General features: G+C 33.5%; 2 protein-coding genes across 3 annotated transcripts; one reads left to right on the top strand and one right to left on the bottom strand.

Moving 5' to 3' along the window:
* Window positions 1-1,861: 1,861 nt before the first annotated feature.
* On the bottom strand, window positions 1,862-5,026 carry LOC146940685 (uncharacterized). Its single transcript, XM_085754412.1, has 2 exons — window positions 4,791-5,026; window positions 1,862-4,243 (listed from the first exon to the last, which is right to left on the bottom strand). The coding sequence occupies exon 2, from the start codon at window positions 4,170-4,172 to the stop codon at window positions 2,124-2,126; it is 2,049 nt and encodes a 682-aa protein (XP_085610538.1). The 5' UTR covers window positions 4,173-4,243; window positions 4,791-5,026; the 3' UTR covers window positions 1,862-2,123.
* A 5,168-nt stretch (window positions 5,027-10,194) lies between these two features.
* ADA2A (ADA2 2A) lies at window positions 10,195-17,120 on the top strand. 2 transcript variants are annotated; one of them, XM_085754414.1, is made up of 13 exons: window positions 10,195-10,459; window positions 10,593-10,651; window positions 10,726-10,904; window positions 11,028-11,093; window positions 11,226-11,351; window positions 11,445-11,517; window positions 12,801-12,861; window positions 12,938-12,996; window positions 13,091-13,168; window positions 14,828-15,050; window positions 15,384-15,594; window positions 16,212-16,517; window positions 16,754-17,120. In XM_085754414.1, the coding sequence occupies exons 1-13, from the start codon at window positions 10,401-10,403 to the stop codon at window positions 16,946-16,948; spliced, it is 1,695 nt and encodes a 564-aa protein (XP_085610540.1). In that variant the 5' UTR covers window positions 10,195-10,400; the 3' UTR covers window positions 16,949-17,120. The 2 variants fall into 2 exon arrangements, with proteins under 2 accessions (XP_085610540.1, XP_085610539.1); XM_085754413.1 differs by having other exon boundaries at window positions 14,825-15,050.
* Window positions 17,121-19,938: the final 2,818 nt, after the last annotated feature.

Below are 19,938 nucleotides of genomic sequence, written 5' to 3'. Positions count from 1 at the left end.
AAATGACGAGTCTTTTTTATTTCGATTTATGAACTATTTATATATTATGTCGCATGTGAATTTGCGGTTAAAATTTTGCCCAAACTCTATAAAAATTTTGGCTCCGCCACCAAGAATAACAAGCATGTCTCTATGTTGGTAAATTATTGTTAATCAGAAGAGTTTATTTTAACATATATTTCGGTTTAGCCTTTGCTATTATTATTTTTTGGTGTCATCTACACTCTCTTTTATGGTCAAATGTGTCAAAATACAGTTTTTTTTTTTTTGAAATAGTGTCAAAATACAGTATTGGAAATTAATTTTCGTAAGTGTATTTACATTGTCGGAAACTAGCTTCGGATAAGATCCTGCATTTTTAGGGGGTTGTATGAGCAATCACGTTATTTTTATCTCATTTTGTTGTGCAGAGTAGTCCCGCAATTGCTCCTCCTATTTTGGATTCCTACTTGAGCTAACGTGTATTAGGGGGAGGGGGGGTCATTGGTGGTCCTTTGTGTGTCATTGGTGTGTCCTTTGTGTGTTCAAGTACCAAAATTAAACTCATCCATGTTAGGGATGAGTTTTCTTGGTGGTTGGGGATGGAATGGTGGTTCTTTCCTTTTTTACTAACTATAGAGTGGAAAACACAGCTTGAAATTTCATACATATAAAAACGACATCCCGAGATCGAATCTACATCTAACAATCTCGATTATCTGTTGAGTTAGGTCTTACAAACATGAAATGTTTTGTGAGTATTTTAATATTTTTTAGATATAGGAGTATTAGTTACTAGTTAGACTTAAATTCGTTGTGTTTTAATATTTGTTATATATTTCATAATTTATTAAACATCTCAAAAATATTGAATTTAAGATTGGATGGAATTGAATTTGAAATTAAAAGAATAGAGACTAGAAGATCAAATAAGAAATCAGAAACCAAAATTAGTGGAATTATGATCTTCTTCCAGCAAGTTTCGCTCTCACCCAACCAAACTGACCAAAATATCCATGCACTAGTTAACTAACGCATGTGTAAATCAAACGTGACTTAATTTTACACATGTGTGACTTAATTTTACTCATGCTGGGAGAAGAGCAGAATTCAAATTAGTGTAGTCCATGTGTTAAGCAGTTTGGGAGTTCAGGTCCTTTAAGCGTGGGGTGAGTTTTGATCCGTTAAACGTGTGGTGTGAGGTGCGAACTCCGATTTGTATATGTGAAAACTCAGTATTTGGGAGTGACATTTCTTAAATGTGTTGCAAATCCTTGAAAGAAATATTATGTTTACAGTTGAGTTGAGTGCGAGTGCAAATGATACTCTGAAAAACAAACTAAGAAAACTAAATATTGAATTAGATATTAAAAAAATCTTCAAACAAATATAATTAAACCCACAAACAGCTATGTTGATCTTGATCATTGAATTAGATACCTTTTTTCCATTGAAAACAAATATAATTAAATCAACAAACACCTCTACAACATGCCTACTGACCTAGTTTGCACTTCAAAAGTTATTAGAATTGTTTTGCACTATGAAGGTTTTAATTTTTGCTTGGCAAGTGACCTTTGATTATCAACAAAACATAATTGATTAAAAGGAAATTTAATATTGTTTCTGCATATTCATATGAAGAAACCACACAGCATTTATTTCTTACATGTTTTCTTTTTTAATTCATCCCATACTTGTGCATCTCTTCTATTGGTTTGGACTTCAAGTTGTTCTTCCTTCAATTTGCCAAGAAAATATACGGTGACGGTTTACAAATTCATATACTGCAGTGTTGACAGTACAAAAAGCGTATTTTTCACATTCATGGCAATAACTCTAATCACTGTTTCTTCACTTTGGTCACGTTACAACTTTAACATTTCTTTCAGATTTTAATTCTTTGCCTGTAAATCCTGACCAGAAATACAATTACAAGTAGCAAATACAATGCCAATCTGTCTCGACCTCTAACAATAGTTACTTGAAATGTTGCAAAATAAGATCTCAATCTCTAAAAATGTCAGTGTGGTTAAAATCTCATTGGATTCTAACTATGTGTGACAGTGTACAGTTAAATCTAAAACTTTTTTCGAAGAATGCTGACATGTTTTCCAAATAGTACATATTTCAACCATGCCTCCCTACGAAGCATTTGCTTCTATGGCAGCATGAAGGAGCTCATCAGGAGTTGCAGCTGGATCAAGGTCCCAACATTTGTCAGGCAAATTGCTTGCTTCCTCCCCCTTCAACAACCACGAAGGCACTTGGTGCGAGAAGCGTAACATTTCCCTTCTTGGTATATATCTAATGGCACTTTTGTCTGCATTTCTCTTGTACACAGTTTTGAACCCATCCAACTTAATAAGGGGGCTAACGCAAAGACCAAGCTCCTCAGAATAATCATCTAGAACCTCCACCATATCATATTGATGCCTTACTTCATCAGGTGTAGATCTGTTCCAATCTGTTGACCAGTTTCTGTAAACAGCCCAAACGTCCCCACATTTGGGATATATGCGAACACAACCGCCTCGACCAGCCTTCACCCTGCTTAGAACATGAGAAAAAATGTTAACTTGGTCAACAACATCAGAGGTCATGGCCCTGAAATTTCCACAAGATTTGGTGAAACCTGAAACAAGCCAGTTTACTGGGCCAAACTCACTATCAGTTTTCGAACTCAAGTAACTAATGTTAATCTTGAATGGATTGACAGAGACAACTTCGCGGATTAGACAATACAAACGGGGCATCCCATCCTCCTCATCATACAAGGCCCATATTTGTTTTGGTTTGAAGCACGGCTCTGACCTGTCTTTATCGAAATCGTGAAAGTCAGGATCTGGGACAGTAATTGTCACTGGAACCGTTTTCCTATGTTCTAACTGATAATCAGAAACATTCAGAGCTGTTTTAGTGCATGTTTCTCCTTTGACCTGACCAGCATCGGCTTGAGATTTTTTTCTCTCAATAACAGCAGCTGCAGTTTCAGATGCCAACTTCATCTCTTCCAGTTTCTTCCTTATTTCTGTCCTGGCCTTCTCAATCAATAATTTTCTTGCATCGAAAGCTGGTGCCATGGAATACTGTTTTGTTGGAACTTCACTAGTACTGGAAATCCTCTGGCCATGCCCAACGCTTCCATTCCCATTAGCCAATGCCAACTCTGAAGCACACTTTGAACCCTTTCCTTCATGGACATTTCTTAAACTGGCTCCCAGAACTTTCCTTTTCTTCTCAGGTCTACTCGGCTTAACCTCCTGTGGTTCATTCCGGGAGAATGATACATCTGAACTTATATTGACCACTGTCTCTGTCAAGCAATGCTTCCTATCATCGCCTGATTTAACTTTTGGTCTTCCCCTCTTTGCTTTCCCGTTGGTTTGACAAGCAGATAAGGTAGTTGATCCATTTTGATTAACGTAACCGGCAGAGCCTAATTGATATGGAACATTTGAAACATACTCATACCCGTGATTCGAATGGTATCCAGTGACCCCATTACCATTGAAATAGGCGCCATTAGTGGGAACATATGTAACTCCATCATATGAATGGCTTCCATAACCACTGCTAGACCCATATGACCAAGGACTATACGGGAACGAACCATTTGCTGGGGCTGTTTCGACGGCAATGAAAATCCCGCGGCAATTCTTACAAGAGAGTTTCTTGTTTACATACTTGCGCAGATACTCATACTGAACTTTGCAAGAAGTACAGATTGTCCAGAAAGTGTCCTGATTACCACCAGAGGAATGAACCGAAGACAAAACCTTGTGATTAACTCCATTCCCAGCACCCAATTGTGCATTTCTCTTCATATCATAACTACCAGACAGCCTAGCCCATGCCTCAGAAACAAGATGAAACGCCCCATCTGCTCCGACACACTTGTTATTATCAGGGTGGAGCAACCCAGCCATCTTCTTGTACTGTTTCTTCACAGCTTCTATACTTGTCGAAGGTTTTAAACCCATAATAGAATACCAATCTAGTTCGCCATTACACGTAACTTGAGAGGCTATGTAAACTTCGAAAGTGGTCACCAATTGAGATATACCCTCCAGCCCAGGACACAGTGTTTTCGCTTTTAAAGCATAACTTTTTGCTCCAACAAAGTCTCGATGAGCAAATCTTTTCTTGGCATTCTCTATTGCTTTAAGTGCTTCCTCTTTTTTTGCTTCCATCCAAACAACTTCGCAAAACCCTTCAGACAAAAGCTAAACCCTGCATAACCCTTCAAACCTCATTTCATCGCCTGCAGACAAATTGGGAATTAGGAATGAAAACAAAAGAAAAACAGTTAAAGCTCACATTCTATTGCATAATTAAAGCCAACATACACAAATGCAATCATAAATTAAACAAACTTCAATCACCAACATAAAATTCATGCTTTTAAGGTTGCAAAGAAACCCAAATTTGAACACTAAAATCTTTACCCTAAGAAAACAACAAAAGATAAAAACAGTAAATTTCTAACTTGACTTTTACTTCTTCGTTCCTAAAATTTTCAAAAAAAAAAAAAAATCAAGCAGTTTCAATTTATAGATCAATAAAAAAAATCACTTTTGTTAAAAAAAATATATATATAAATTCGTTTGAAAATCACGAGCAATTTAATCGAAATTCAATAAAGTAAAAAAATTACTATATCAAATTAGGGATCGAAAATATGCAACAAAAACCCCCAAAACTAAAATTAAGCTTAATTCAAATTAAAACAACACCAATAACAATATAAAAACAATAAAAATAACAGATTCAATAGATATAAGCATAATTCAGGAAACAAAAAAACTAACTGGGTTTTTGGAGCTGAAATGGAAATTGAAGAAGATTCAGATCGCCACGTGTACTTGAAGAAGCTGAAGTAAAATTAAGCTTAGAACAGTGCAAAATGGGAGGAAGAGAGAATCGTGAAGTGAGTGTGGTGGTGAATGTTGAATCGGGTTCGGGTTAGGGTTTCGAAATGGGTCCGATTTCTTCGATGAATAGGAGTTTTCTGACAGTGGCAGATGAGAATGGTAACAGTATAATCAATAATAATATTAATCTACTTTTTTATTTATATCATCATATCATAAAATATAATCAACATGGTTATCAAAAAAATATTATAAAATACTATAAACTTTTCTCACATTAACGCAACCTAACTTTTTATTTTTCTTTTATCAATAATTTTATTTTTCTTAATATGGTAACTTTGTAAATAATTAATTAATTACTTTTAGATTTTATATTAATATTTTTTTTTGACAATATTAATATTTTTTTAAAATGTTCAACTCTCTGTATTTTCCCTTCTAAAAAAAATACTTGTATTTTGAATTAACTATTCTTAATATTATTATTCAAATTCAATTTGTTTATTTTATAAAATCAATATTTAACTTCAAAAATTCAAGTTATTCAAAAAAAAAATTAAATCCCATTAAAATAGGAAATATACCACTACAATAGAACAATATTATCAATATATGAAGATGATGGAGATTTTGGGCTAAATTTTTTATAATTCTAATTATACCACTTAACAAATTTTCATATATTAATGTTATATAGCTTTGTAAACTTCTTTGGAACTTGACCAACAAAAAGGATGTTTTATGGGCGAAATGGGTTCATGAATGTTACACTAAGGAGAGGAATGTGCTACCCATGTGCATGCATAAGCTTTGTGGGTGATAAAAAGAAGTCTTTGGTGCAGCAAAGACTATTTCAAAGTGTTAATGAGAGTGTATTTCAACAAGCTAATTTCTCTATTATGAGAATGTATAATGCATTAAGAGCAGAGTTTGCAAAGGTTGGTTAGAGGAAAATGATATGTAATAATTCAGCCTCTCCAAAATGTTTGTTTGTTACTTGGTTAATTATTCATGTTGGATTGTCAATTTGTGATATGATACTTAAATAGGTATCCAATTTGATCAGGTTTGCATTTTGTGTACGAAGGAGAATGAAACATATTCTCATCCTTTTTTTTATTTTTTATGATTATGATGATGTTGTGTGGAAAGGTGCTATGAGATGGATGTATATGAGCATAAATGGTATGCATCAAGCTCGTAGAATGGTGTTGAGTGTGACCTTGTATATGATCTGGAAGGAGAGGAATGAAAGAAGATTTTAGAATTGTTACCGGTCTGTTCAACAACTCCTTAACCATATCAAAATGGTTGCCTACATTCGAGGATTGCAATTCAAGAAGGTGAAAACTCTTATGATTCGGTTGTGAGAAGTTGTTTTTTTGTTTGTTTAAGCTTAACTCTTGTTTCTTTGTTTAGTTGGTTCATGATTAAATGTAGTTATCTCTATTTACCAAAAAAAATAAAAATTATATAGTTCGTGGTATTAAAAAAGAAAAAAAATATATTATATTTGTTAAATTACTGTTGTTATTGGTTTTTCGAGTTTGTTATAATTTGAAAGTCGCGAATATTTGTATTTATAATTTTAATCAAAAACAAAATTTTATATAAAATACCGTTCGTAGTTTACACACGTTCGCGCAATACAATTGTCGGATAAACGGGAACGTGAATGCCCGTCTTTTCGCCGGTATATATAAGAAGTTTTTGTTTAAGAAGATCCATAAAATAAATTCTTGTTTTTTTTTCTCTTCTAAGTACAATATTTTTAAATTGTCAAGCATATTTCTTTATCGTTTTAGTATAATTTTTACGGTTATACATTAGTTAATTATTATGAAATTTCAAAGAGGAAAATCTCTCCTTTCAAATAAGTAAGTGAACAATACAACATTGTTTCTTTCTCTATTGCTTGCTTATTTATTGAGATGTATCATTTCCTTTCAAACTTCATTGAGATGTATTGTTTCCTTTCAAAATGTTTTCTTACATTTACTGATATTATGCCTATTCATTTAGTAATACTTAAAAATCAAAATGATACTCAAAATAAATCTGAATGTCTCATGAGTTTTGTTTCATCTCAATGATACCTTTCAACGTCGCATGAGCTTCGTTTCATCTCAATGATTCATCCTAAAATATGACTTTAAATGTTAAGTTATTTTTCTTGTCATATATCAAATCATTTCAACTAAAGTCGAACTCACCCAAAACTAGAATGGTGGAGAGTCGCTACACCCATGAAATCGAATGCATGATGGTTCTAGGTGTGACCAGGGTCGGAAAGAACTAGGCTCTTATGAAGACTGGCCCCACCCTCCATTTTCCAGATTGGCTAGATAATCACAAGATGCAGAAAAAATGGTCATGGATGCGGAAGGACCCCGTTCTGACAAACTTGAGGTCGGGTGACCTTGTTCCAACGAAATACGCACTCCCGAATGCTGAAGTTGTTCCTCCTGTGAATGAAGAAGTCCCTCATCTTGTGAACCCTCATGTTGTGAATGAAGAGGTCGATACTCTTATGAACCCTCTTGTCGTGAATGAAGAATTCCCTCCTCTTATGAATGAAACAACAGCAAAATGATGGTAGTGGAAAGGCTAAGGTGATTACTATGGAAGAACTTAATAGGAAAATTGAATATTTATGGAAAGTATATCATGTCAATCCACTCTCATCTGATTGATAAGAACAAGTAAGCTAGAAAGCTAAAAAGATCACTCTTCTTTATCATGTCAGTCACGAGTAAGCAAGGAAGCTAGGATATAACTCTTCTAATTTTAGTACCATTTTATGATTTCAGTATTCCTTTGTCGTTGTAGTTTAAACATTTTTTTATTTCCATGTTTACAAGTGGTCCAAACTTTATTAATGTTCAATTGTATGAATTGCATTTCAACTAAAGTCGTTGTAACAAAAAAAAAAAAATAATGTCATCAAACATATTTATTTATCATTTTAATATAATTTTTACGGTTATACATTCATTAATTATTATGAAACTCCATAGAGGAAGATTCTGTTTCAAACAAGTAAGTGAACAATACAATATTGTTTCCTTCTCTATTGCTTGCCTATTTATTGAGATGTATTGTTTCATTTCAAACTGTTTCCATACAGTTACTGATATGCAATGATAAATGAGTGAAATGTTCATGTGTTATATCAAAATAATCAACACCACAATAACTTGCATTTAATAAAAAATATATCGATGTTAATACTTTCATACAACTTTGTTAAAACAAACTTAATATGCACATTATATCAAAACATAATCATCACAATTAAATGTAGCGTACTATATTTAATCAAATACTTAAGGCTAAATTCCATTTTTGGTCCCTTAACTATCTAGGCAGTATCGTTTTGGTCCCTTAATTAAAATTCGATTTATTTTGGTCCCTTAACTTCTCTCCTTTACACATTTTGGTCCTTTCCGTTAATTTAATTCAAAAACGTTAAATTTTCTTCATTTTCTTCTGGAATTTTTCTGTGATTCTTGTTGTTAAAGGTTGATGGAGATGATATGAAGATGAAAAAGAGGAGAAGAAGATGAAGAAAACCCAACGTTTTTGAATTAAAACTAACGGAAATGACCAAAATGTGTAACGGCGGAGAGAAGTTAAGGGACCAAAATAAATCGAATTTTAATTAAGGGACCAAAGCGATACTGCCTAAATAGTTAAAGGACCAAAAATGTAATTTAGGCAATACTTAATTAAACAGATTAAAATAAACTGAATAAACGCAATATTATATCAAACACCTTAAAAGATTGAAATGTTCATACATTATATCACACATACTCATAGTCACAAATTTGTTAGTCTTGAAATTGTTTTCGTGTACGTTCTTAGTCTGAAAACGTAATAAAAGAAATTATCATAAGGTCAATATTCCTAAGGGTATACAAAAATATTGAATTGCATTTTGGTAAATAAATAAACAAATAAGCTAATTATACTTCTTATCCATTCTTTGTAATTGTAATGTACAAGTCTGACACATGCTTGAATTCTACGCTGAAGTTTTGGTTAGCAGCAACAATTCATGATTTCAGGTTGCCTTAAAACCAACGGGACACACATATTCTTGGGCAAACATTTCGAGAGATATTCTCCCATTCATGTTAACGTGTGAAAGTGCATGTCATATATTTGGAATAATCATAGTATAATCTTCTTCCTTGTAAAGACGAGGGTTTTCATAATCCAGTAAATGAAGTTGGATCTAACTTGGTAATCACACTTTAGTCCTTCCATTGTTTTGAATTGAAAATGTATTGTGTTTGGAACAAGAGGGTTGTTTTCTTTCGCGAAGAAAGAAGATACGAGTGAGTTGGTAAGAAAAAAAAAGATGATTAGGGTTGGCACTATTATTTGAGTTTGGGCCTTTATATATTTAACTTTCAAATTAATCAGACACGTGTACATGAAAATTTTGAAGGCTTATTTAGAATGCATGATTAGGATGTAAAAATAAATTTTGGCATAATGAAATATGACCAAACATGCTTATTCACGACTATCATCCAATCTAAAATTTGATATTTTTTTTTTAATTTTCAAAAATTTATTTTCAGATTTTTTAAATTATTTTTTATTTTTAAATTAATATAAATGAAAAACCAATTGAAATTAAAATAAATATAAAAAAGTTAATAATTACATGGTCAACATGCTACATAATCAAAAAATTAATAATTACCGCGATTTACTCATTCTTTTTTTAAGGTGATCTGACACGTTTGTGTTTGGATCGTTTGGAAGGAAAGAAACAACAGGATCTTCAAAGACAAAGCACAAGACTTGGAACAAATTTTTGACAATGTAAAGTTTGTGTCTTTTTCTTGGTTAAAGGCTAATAGGCTAACTTCAGTTTTCAGTTATAATGACTGGTGACGACACCCTTTAATTTGTATGAGTGTTATATAGTAATGTTTTTTTCCTTTTTTTTTTTGTGTTTACTGCTAGGCAACAGACAACTGGACTTTATATTCTTTTGAGAAGCGTTTATCTTTGCACGCTTTGTGCGAGTTGAACTGCTCTTGGTGATTATATTATTTCATTTTGGCTTGTTTAAAAAAAAAAAAACCAAATTAGCGTATCACATAAATAATATTATAGGATAAAATTTAAACTTATTTATTCTTTTGAGAAGCGTTTATCTTTGCACGCTTTGTGCGAGTTGAACTGCTCTTGGTGATTATATTATTTCATTTTGGCTTGTTTAAAAAAAAAAAAAAAACCAAATTAGCGTATCACATAAATAATATTATAGGATAAAATTTAAACTTATTTATATAGAAGAAAATCGAAAATAATCTATATACTTCCCCTCCATTGAAATCAATTTACTTCCCTCCCTTCGGTTGAACCAAAACTGAAATTTGTACATGATTTTGTAGATAAAAAGAAAGTTATCCCAAAATTGTATTGTACGAGTATAATTACTATGTTTCAATTTTTTATATAAGTAACGGTTCCAATCGAGTTGAAAGCTGTTGGTGAGTTCGGAGAGTTGAAAGCAACGAAATGGGTCGGTGCTGCCGTGCCGCGTCACGCTCCTCCCCCGTTGCTGCTGACGACAACAGGTTTCTTTCTTTCTTTCTTTCAATCTTGTAATAATAATTCGATATTTCGACTTAGGATTAAGAATTATATGGAATATCTTATACATTTTTTTTACATACTGTATGTTGTAACGTTGTTTCTTTCTGCTTTTAGATCCAAGAGAAAAAAGGTTGCTTTAAATGCTGACAATTTAGAAACTTCATCTGCAGCAGGTGATTTTCAATTTCATTAACATACTACTTGTTGTTTTTCATGTTGTTATATTATTATTTTCTAAATGTCGCAGGAATTGGAATAACTGATGGCAAAGTATCACTATATCACTGTAATTACTGCAACAAAGATATTTCAGGGAAGATTCGCATCAAATGCGCCGTGTGTCAAGATTTTGATCTCTGCATTGAGTGCTTCTCTGTCGGTGTTGAGTTAACTCCTCATAAAAGCAATCATCCGTATCGGGTTATGGTATGAACCCTTCTTTCAGCTGTTCCTGTTTTATAGTTATATAATTATGAATGAAGCTTCCAGCATGGATGAATAATGAATCAGTGTATTACTTTAAGTTTTAAAATATATTTCTTTTCACAGGATAATCTATCTTTTCCGCTTATATGTCCAGATTGGAGTGCAGAGGAAGAGATGTTACTTCTTGAGGTATGCGATTCGAGTGTTGCGAACTCTTCTATCTTCTTTCTACTTACCTGCTACATGTTAAATGTTGTTTGTATATCTACTGTATTTCTTATTATCAAAATTGTTTATCATAACAAGCTTGTTTCGTTTTAGGCCCTTGACATGTATGGATTTGGGAATTGGAATGATGTTGCAGACAACATTGGAACAAAAAGCAAATCTCAGTGTATTGACCACTATAATACTGTATATGTGAATTCACCATGTTTTCCTGTACCTGTAAGTCTATTTGACAACACTGTTATTGATAGCATACATGCGACCTGTGTTTGAATGCATGGTGTAATTGTTTGTATGTTGATGTTCACATAGGATTTGTCTCATTTTTCGGGAAAGAACAAAGAGGAACTCCTTGCCATGGCAAAGGGAAATCAAGCCAAAAAAGGTTTGCTTCTTAATGATCTAAATCACAGTTTGTGTAGATTTTACATGCTTGAATTGGTTACTTTGTTTTATCCGATGAACCTAAAGACATGCTATGTAACCGATTGGTTGTGTAGAGAAGGAAAAGAAACAATAGCTATGTGTGTGTAACCAAGGGGAGTATATAGATCATGTCTACCAAACTTCTTACACGAGTAGCTTATATGCCAATCCCTCCAAGACTTGGTGAATACATCTTCTAGCTAGCCTGGTCATTTGAGTTGACATTTTGGTAGTTATGTCTCTGGATAATACCTTCTCTTTGATGAAATGAAAATCTATCTCAATTCTCAAGAGTATAGTTTTCGCACAGAACATTAAATTCTAGGCAATGTGTAAGGTAGCTTGGTTTTTACATTTGCGAGTCCTCTGTAACTTTGCAACTTTTTGAGACAATTGAGCTCACAAATGGCCAATGCCAAGGCTTGATTTTTTTTCGTTAGGATGCGACGTTGCTAAAACCTTTTGTTTCTTACTTTTCCAAGATATGAAGCTATCTTTAATGATTATGCTATACTCGTAAGTAGATCTCGTATTAATAGATGAAGCTGCCCAATTAGCATATAAATATCCAACAACTTGAGCCACTGTATTCCAATGTCTTTCACAAGGTGAATTTATTTTCTTACCACAATGATTACAAAAGAGATACATGTCTTGCATGTTGGAAGATCAAGGTTGGTGGTTTTTTTTTTTTTTTTTTTTTGAAAAAGTAGAGGTTGGTTATTCTCTAATGCAGTTTCACTGACAGTATCTGTCTGGACCCAGTTTTTGGAAAGTTTGGATATTAAAGGGAGAAACTTATAAGTTGATTGTTTAATTGATGATAAAGAATGCAGTGTATCTTTCACACGCCACTATAGATTCCTGATGAGCAAGCCTATCTAGAATACATTATTTTTACTTGCCATGTACAAATGAATTTCTTTTAGAACATAGTAAGTTTAATACTTCAACATGTTGTGTCTATGCAGTCATTTATGTTATCATTCTCTTTGCCTAATTCTAAAAAAATTCTCGTGGATTGACTGCGTTTGTAAAATCTAAGGAAAAATTTCTAACTTGTGCTTGTTTTACTGGTCACTTCCCTTTGGATCATCTATAATCTATGCCTGTCTTGTTTTTAAGTGTTAGGGTGCATGATACTGTACTCCCCGGTTTGTTGTTTGCATTTTGCAATGTCAAGTTTCATGGATGTTATATTTATAACACAAGCTTCTGTTCTATGTTCCGTTTTTCATGCAGAATTTCCTCCAAATGCAGAGCTGACTCTGAAAGAAGAACCTCTCTTTTCTGATGGAATAAAGTAAACCTTACTAATTTACTCCGATTATTTAAATTTGTTCGTTTATGACTGCTAATCCTTTCTTGCAACATCTCAGCTCTGAAGAATCTAAGAAGGCAGAAACCACTAATCAAACAATGTCTAGGCTAACCTCAGGTACAATGTATAGCTTGAGAAAAATCTTTCTTTACCATTTCGTAATGACATTCTATGTCAATGGGTATAATTTATACGGGTGATATGAATTCAGCACACGATAAAGCTCTTTCAAGTTCAATCAAGAAGGCTTCCAATGTGAGCCAGAATAATGATGGAATTAAGGTGGAAGGTATGTTTCTGAGTATCGAATGAAAGTTACCGACCCTTATTTTGTTGCTGAAGTAGGAATTTCTATTGATGAGTTTGCTGCTTTTGACAGTAATATAAAAATTGGGTAGTTTGGGAATTTTGAACATCTAAATTTTTGTTTTGTCTCTCGAGAATTTCAGACGTTAATTTTGATCTTCAAATATTATTTCATTAAATTTGTCTGTGAGGGATAATATTTTTATCGTAGTAGTACAAATGGGAATCTATCAATAACACAAAAATCATCATTAGAGAACCAGTTTGATGCCACTGATCTTTCATTAATCAAATTAATTTTTGGAAAATCTTTAACATACCTGATAAAGGGTTTACTATTTTTTTTTTTTATAAGTGATAAAAGGTTTACTATGATTGCTTTTGGAATTTAATCCTGGACAAACTATGGGATAACAAAACCTTATTACAAACACATAGCCTCGGGCTTGAAGGCTTAACACTGTTTCTATCGAGATTTGAGATCTTTTACAAAGCTGATCCTACAGTCTTTAGAGATTTCCTTAACTATAGTGATACAATAATTGTGGAATATATTTCCTCTCTTACCCTGAGCACAACATACAACAAGGAATGTATATGGTTTTAAGCAAGTACAATGCAATACAAAGTAGTGCAAAGGACATAATCATACCCAACTTGTTATACAGTTTTATACACTGTCCTCAAGATGTTAATCATACCCAACTTGTTAAAAAGCTAATCAACCCTACTCCTGTTATATGTTTATTTTGAGGATCTCAGCTATTTATTATATCCGATCTCTATTCCTAACACATCCCATGGACACACGTCCCTGTTGGATCTTTTCTTAAACAAAATAGCAGTTGATTTCTTTTTGTTTTTTTTTTTTTCTTGAATTATTATTGTTTTTTCCTTGAATTATTGGGTTTGCAGCAATGTCCTGACCTTTCAACGTTGTATCCATATTTGAATTTGGGTTGGGCCTATTTCAACGCACAAATTCGGCTTGTAAGGTGAGAGACGTCTTCTACTTGCAAACATTTTTTCAGACCATATCCACATTCAATGTGAGATTCTCAACACACACCCCTCACGCTCATGATTGAACGTCTGTCACATAAGCCGAGTGACCCGATAATGAGTAGCCGAATAGGTCTAGGTTAATCGTTGATACCATCTTTATATTTGACTTGAGCCTAAAAATCCCATAAAATCCGGTTATAAGATGAGAGATGTCTCTCACTTATGAACACTTCTTCAGATATATTCCATTTATTGGGAGACTCCCAGAAGTCGGTATGAAAGATATTTGGAGTTGGAGGTCCCGGGTTCAAACCCGGGCAGGGACCTCCAACTCCAATTGAATGTAGTTATTATTATTAACCAAATCGGGTCCCAGTCTCCGTCACTCCTCTGTGTTCTTGAGTCTTCCTGAAATTTTTTTTATTTTTTATTTTATTTTTAATTTGGCGTCTGCTAACAGTAATACACACTTGGCTCTTAACACAAATAGTTCAGGTTTTAATGTCATATAATATTTTAATGTTTCATACTTTTGAATATCTAGTCTGTATTGTCATACGCTTACTAAACCGGTAAATTAGAGAACACACATTTCTTGTACTAATACATTCAATTGCTTTATTTTTTTTGTTAGTAGAATCTCAAGCAGGTCGGAGCATCGGTGAAAAGAAACCTAAATTATCTGGGGAATATAGGCCTTCTATGAAAGTGTTGAGTGGGTACAATTCTAAGAGAGGTGACTTTGATATTGAATATGACAATGATGCTGAGCAAGTTTTGGCAGAAATGGAATTTTTGGACACTGATACTGAAGCTGAACGTGAAATGAAACTGCAAGTGCTCCGTATTTACTCAAAAAGGTATGGATACTTTACATTATTATCAAATAAAAAGGTTTATTGTTCTTCCCAACAAATGAAAACAAAATTAACCATCTAAAAATGGTCTTGGAAGAAATTATGTAAATTTCCAGATTGTTTGCATTTAAACTAGTTTTAAGCTTTTCCCTCGGATTACCTGATTCTGAGTTAACACGACATCTGTCATTGTGGCATGTCTTTGAATTGTAAGCAACACACTTATCCTTTTATTGCCACAATCCTGTGTACTATATCTCTTAGGATATATTTGGATTCAATTTTTCTTTTGTTTTCCTCCATATTTGATATGCAAGTATGAAAAATTCTTGACAGGTTAGATGAACGAAAGCGCAGAAAAGATTTTATACTTGAAAGAAATTTACTTTGTCCCAATCCTTTTGAGAAATATCTCTCACCTGAAGAGCTTCAAATATGTGAAAAGTACAAGGTCTTCACGCGGTTTCACTCAAAAGAAGAGCACGAGGAGTTGCTAAAAACTATTATTAAAGAACACCGACTTGCCAAAAGAATACAAGACTTAAAGGTATTACATTCTACCATGCATTCTGCTGCAGTCAACGTGCTTTATCTGCATATATTGTAGTTATTTCCTCTAGTTTATAAAGGATGACTGGGGATATAATGCTGCCTGAACTTGAAACAGAATTCCTGTTCCTTCTTTTCACCAACTCCTGCTACTACAGATTTTGCATCCTACCTCAACTGAAAAGTAGTATGTTGTGTTTGACTGAGATTTTGTCCGATCTCACTGTGCCCCATAGAACTTCCCATAGAAAAAGGTTGAGTTACTACAACTCCCCTCTGGTCACATAGTTCACTCATAATTTGATTCGTCAATATAGAGGACCCTCGAGCTTGGTTTGGGTTCTGCCTGCTGTGTGATCCAGTTTTCGTTTTATCAATCGCACCACCGAGTGGTGATGGTAGGGGGTTAATGTGCCACCAGTCTACAAGTTTTGATTAGTTTAGGAGGGGGATATGTTGGTGAGTTTCAAAGCAAGAGATGCTTTCTACACATGACCAATAGTTGGAGCTGCAGCTTGAATTTTTGCCTTGATCAAATTATATCAATTATAGTCACACGACTCATCTATCAAAGTGTGCTGATACGGTGCCATTTCCATTTGCAATGTCTTGCAGGAAGCTAGAATTGCTGGCTGTGTAACTGCTGCTGAAGCTTATCAATTTATTGAACAAAAGAGGACAAAAGAAGCTGAACAAGGTGACTGTAAAGAAAATGGTCAGATTGGAACAAGTGGGAAGACTTCACAGAGACCAAATTTTTCCAAAGTAGAGCTTGGTAGTAGCCCGCGCGGTATCCATAAGGGCACTACAGCATCATTTCCTGATATCAAGGATGCGCCGGCTGCCATACAAGATATCGCAAGGACACTAGAAGAATGGGATATCAGTGATTTTGATGGGGCTGAGTTGCTTTCTGAATCTGTAAGAGATTTTTCTCCCTTGGTTTTTTTAGTACTTCATTTGTCTTTTAATGTTGCTATTTCTTTATTAGCTTTGATTGGCCTTTTAATTTTATTTTGGAACGAGGCTATGTACATCTGACCCTCCCTTCCCTACACCTGACAATGGTGGGATTTTTTTGCAATGGCCTGCCTTCAGTTTATTTGGGCTGCGGGGAGCGTTCTATCTGATTGGTTCTGACATTGATTAACATGCAGGAAATAAAGCTTTGTAATGAGATCAGAATGCTGCCGCCACACTACCTCAACATTACGCGGATTATGCAATTAGAAATTTCGGAGGGCAGAGTAACCAATAAATCTGATGCATATCCACTGTTCAAGTTCTCTCCAAGCAAGATTGATAGAATTTATGACATGCTTGTGGAAAAAGGAGTTGTTCAAGAAAAATGATATGCTTTATATTCTGTAATGGTTATAATTTATAAGGTCATTTTTGTATGTTTTTATATCTCTAGCTTTTTTGCCCATACAGAAATAATTAGAAGACAAATATAGTTAATGCACACCTAACCAGAAAATAAGAACTGAGATAACTTATTTTAATATGCCTGAGTTGTGTACACATCATTCATCCTATTGTCACTTCTTTTCGGCGATATTGATTTATTTTTATTGCATTCATTCGATGGATCATTTTTGGTCCTTTTGTGATTTATTCTTAATCCACACTTTTGTACATGCATATAAGAATTACGGCAGTGTTAGAACGTACCATGACCTACGTGGTGTTGTGAGTAATTCTTGCATGGTCGCAAAAGTTTAGACAACATTTGGACACAAAATATACACCATTTAATGATTTTAAAAATATAAATTAATTATTTCTTCACAATATTTTTCCTTCTGTGTGTGTCAAATGGGTTGCTTAAGCTCTTGTGGTCACACAAGATTAACTCCGGTGTAGCATGCGTAAGCGTAAGAGGGCACTTAATCTAATGATTTATTTCAAACTCATAATCCTCCATCATCTCTTTCACCTTGTCCACGTATTTTGCAAGAGTAAAAAATTGGAATGAAAGAACATACTCTGGTGCTTCTGAGAAGAAAAGAAGAAGTTCAAAAGGAAAATCAAATCAATTATTACAAAGTAAACCAAATGCGATTATTCAAATTAATAACTGCTTAAGCAAATAATCCCTTATATTTTATTGACTTCTATAGCTCATAATTTTTTTTAATCATGACATCATAGTGACACCCGCCATAACACTAGAACGATATTCCTTGTGGTTAGGTATCAGATAGCACTATTATAATTGATATTGTGTCTTGAAAATCACCTTTTATCATATAAGCTTTAAATTTAATCACCTTATTGGTATATAATATTGTCAAATCTATGATGAAATGGGCTCCATATGTCTGCCATCATGAAAACTATCTACTTTGGGCAAAGTTGTTGCACCATATTGAAAGGCTTAAGCACACTCATCATTACTTTGAGGGTGTTGATCATCCATAGAAAGAAACTATTGAAATTTCTAGGCAATTGATATTAGCTATTCAATACAAAGGCGGCACAATATTCACGAGTGTTCAAATACTTTACAAGAACAATGTATTTGCTCATCATCTCACACCCAAATTATAAGACGTTTTATGTAATCATTATTCTTTCTAGGTTTAAATGTGTCATTGGTCCATGCACTTTCATCAGATTTTGACATTGGTCCCTGCACTTTTTTTTGTTTGGCATTGGTCCATGCACTTTATAAAAATATTGGTATTGGTCAATCTGTTAACTTTCTGTTAAAAAAAAAAAACACAAAACTAACAGAGTGCCACGTGGCCCAATCATTTCACGCCACATGGCACCAATACCAATATTTTTATAAAGTGCAGGGACCAATACCAATATTTTTACAAAGTGCAGGGACCAATACCAATAGTTTTGTGTTTTTTTTAACAGAAAATTAACAGAGGGACCAATACCAATATTTTTACAAAGTGCAGGGACCAATTCCAAACAAAAAAAAGTGCAAAGACCAATGCCAAAATATGATGAAAGTGCAGGAACTAAAGGCATGTTTAAGCATTCTTTCTAAAGTATATAGCGGAACATGAACTGGGATAAAGTTCAAGTTCAGTCAGGGTTGGTAGTATTTGGACTCTGACTCAGTGCGATATGTAAAGCTTACTAATAATGTCTTCAGTGGGTGGGTTATCTTAACGCTAAAGTAAAAGAAATTGATAATTTTGTAACCAAAAAAAGAAACTGATAATTTATCAATCATTCGCCTTATATAGGTTAAATTACACTACCAAAAATGTGCCTCCGATAAACATTACAGGGTGCATCGAGCAAAGCATCAAAGAAACATATTACATATGAGATAATGTCATGGTATCTAAAAATAATAAAATAAGAGTTTAAATGTCGTACACATCATCTAAGGATGCGTTGTCACATCAATTAATAAGACATTATAAGTCATATGTTTTTAACTTATTAGATGATGTGGTATCCCATCATTAATTTTCTTTTTACACTGACGATGTATATAAATTATACTCATAAGATAATGTCATATAAAAATTTATAGCTCCTTATTAAGAAAAACATAACATGTTTTCATATCCTGGAAGGAGTATGAATGTTTTATCTTAAAAAGGAGTTTGAAAAAATGTACTAGTTTAATCCTAAACACATGTGTAATTTGATATGAATGCGCTTGAGCATGAACTCAATATTCTCCACTTCTCAACACTTAATATGTGTGAGGTTCGCCATTAGATTATTTTAAAAAAATGTATTAATTTAATTATTATAATACATTTAACTGTTAGCTAAAGGTACAAAGCTTATCATGCTAGTTCTCTAAGAAAATATTTTATCAAGTCGCAAATAAATCTTCATGTGTCTACATTCATGTAGTCTTTTACTTCCTCAATTCTAAAATAATTGACCAATTTGCAAAAAAATAATTTCAAAACGACTTACTCATTTTAATTTTTAATACAACATTTTTTCTTCTTCTTTCTAATCGTACAATCTAATTAGTATTACTTGTATCTCTCTCAATTTAATATCTTCTATTTGCCATTTATGGTAGATGTGAATACATCAATCCCGTATATGATAAGAGTATTTTAATAAAAATACTCTTCCCTCTCATTTATACACTTGTGAGTTGGTCAGTTATTTTGATACAACACTTGAGTGTTATTATCGTGCACGTTGACCAACCATAATGTGACTAATGACTCTCCCTCCCTCCCTCCCCCCTCTCACTCTCGAGTCAGGGAGGGAGTAACTATTTCCAACTGGTAGAGGGACAAAAAGAAAAAGAAAAAGACCAAAAACAATTCCTTCCTTCAAGCTATGACCATGCCTCATTTTTACTGATAATTTTCCCTTTTACAGCCGGTTTCTTTATAAT

Source organism: Medicago sativa, chromosome 3 (genome assembly GCF_051527215.1).
Source record: "Medicago sativa cultivar Bolivia chromosome 3, Bolivia_mono, whole genome shotgun sequence".
Classification (NCBI taxonomy): domain Eukaryota; kingdom Viridiplantae; phylum Streptophyta; class Magnoliopsida; order Fabales; family Fabaceae; genus Medicago; species Medicago sativa.
This window is presented reverse-complemented; position numbering and strand designations above follow the sequence as displayed.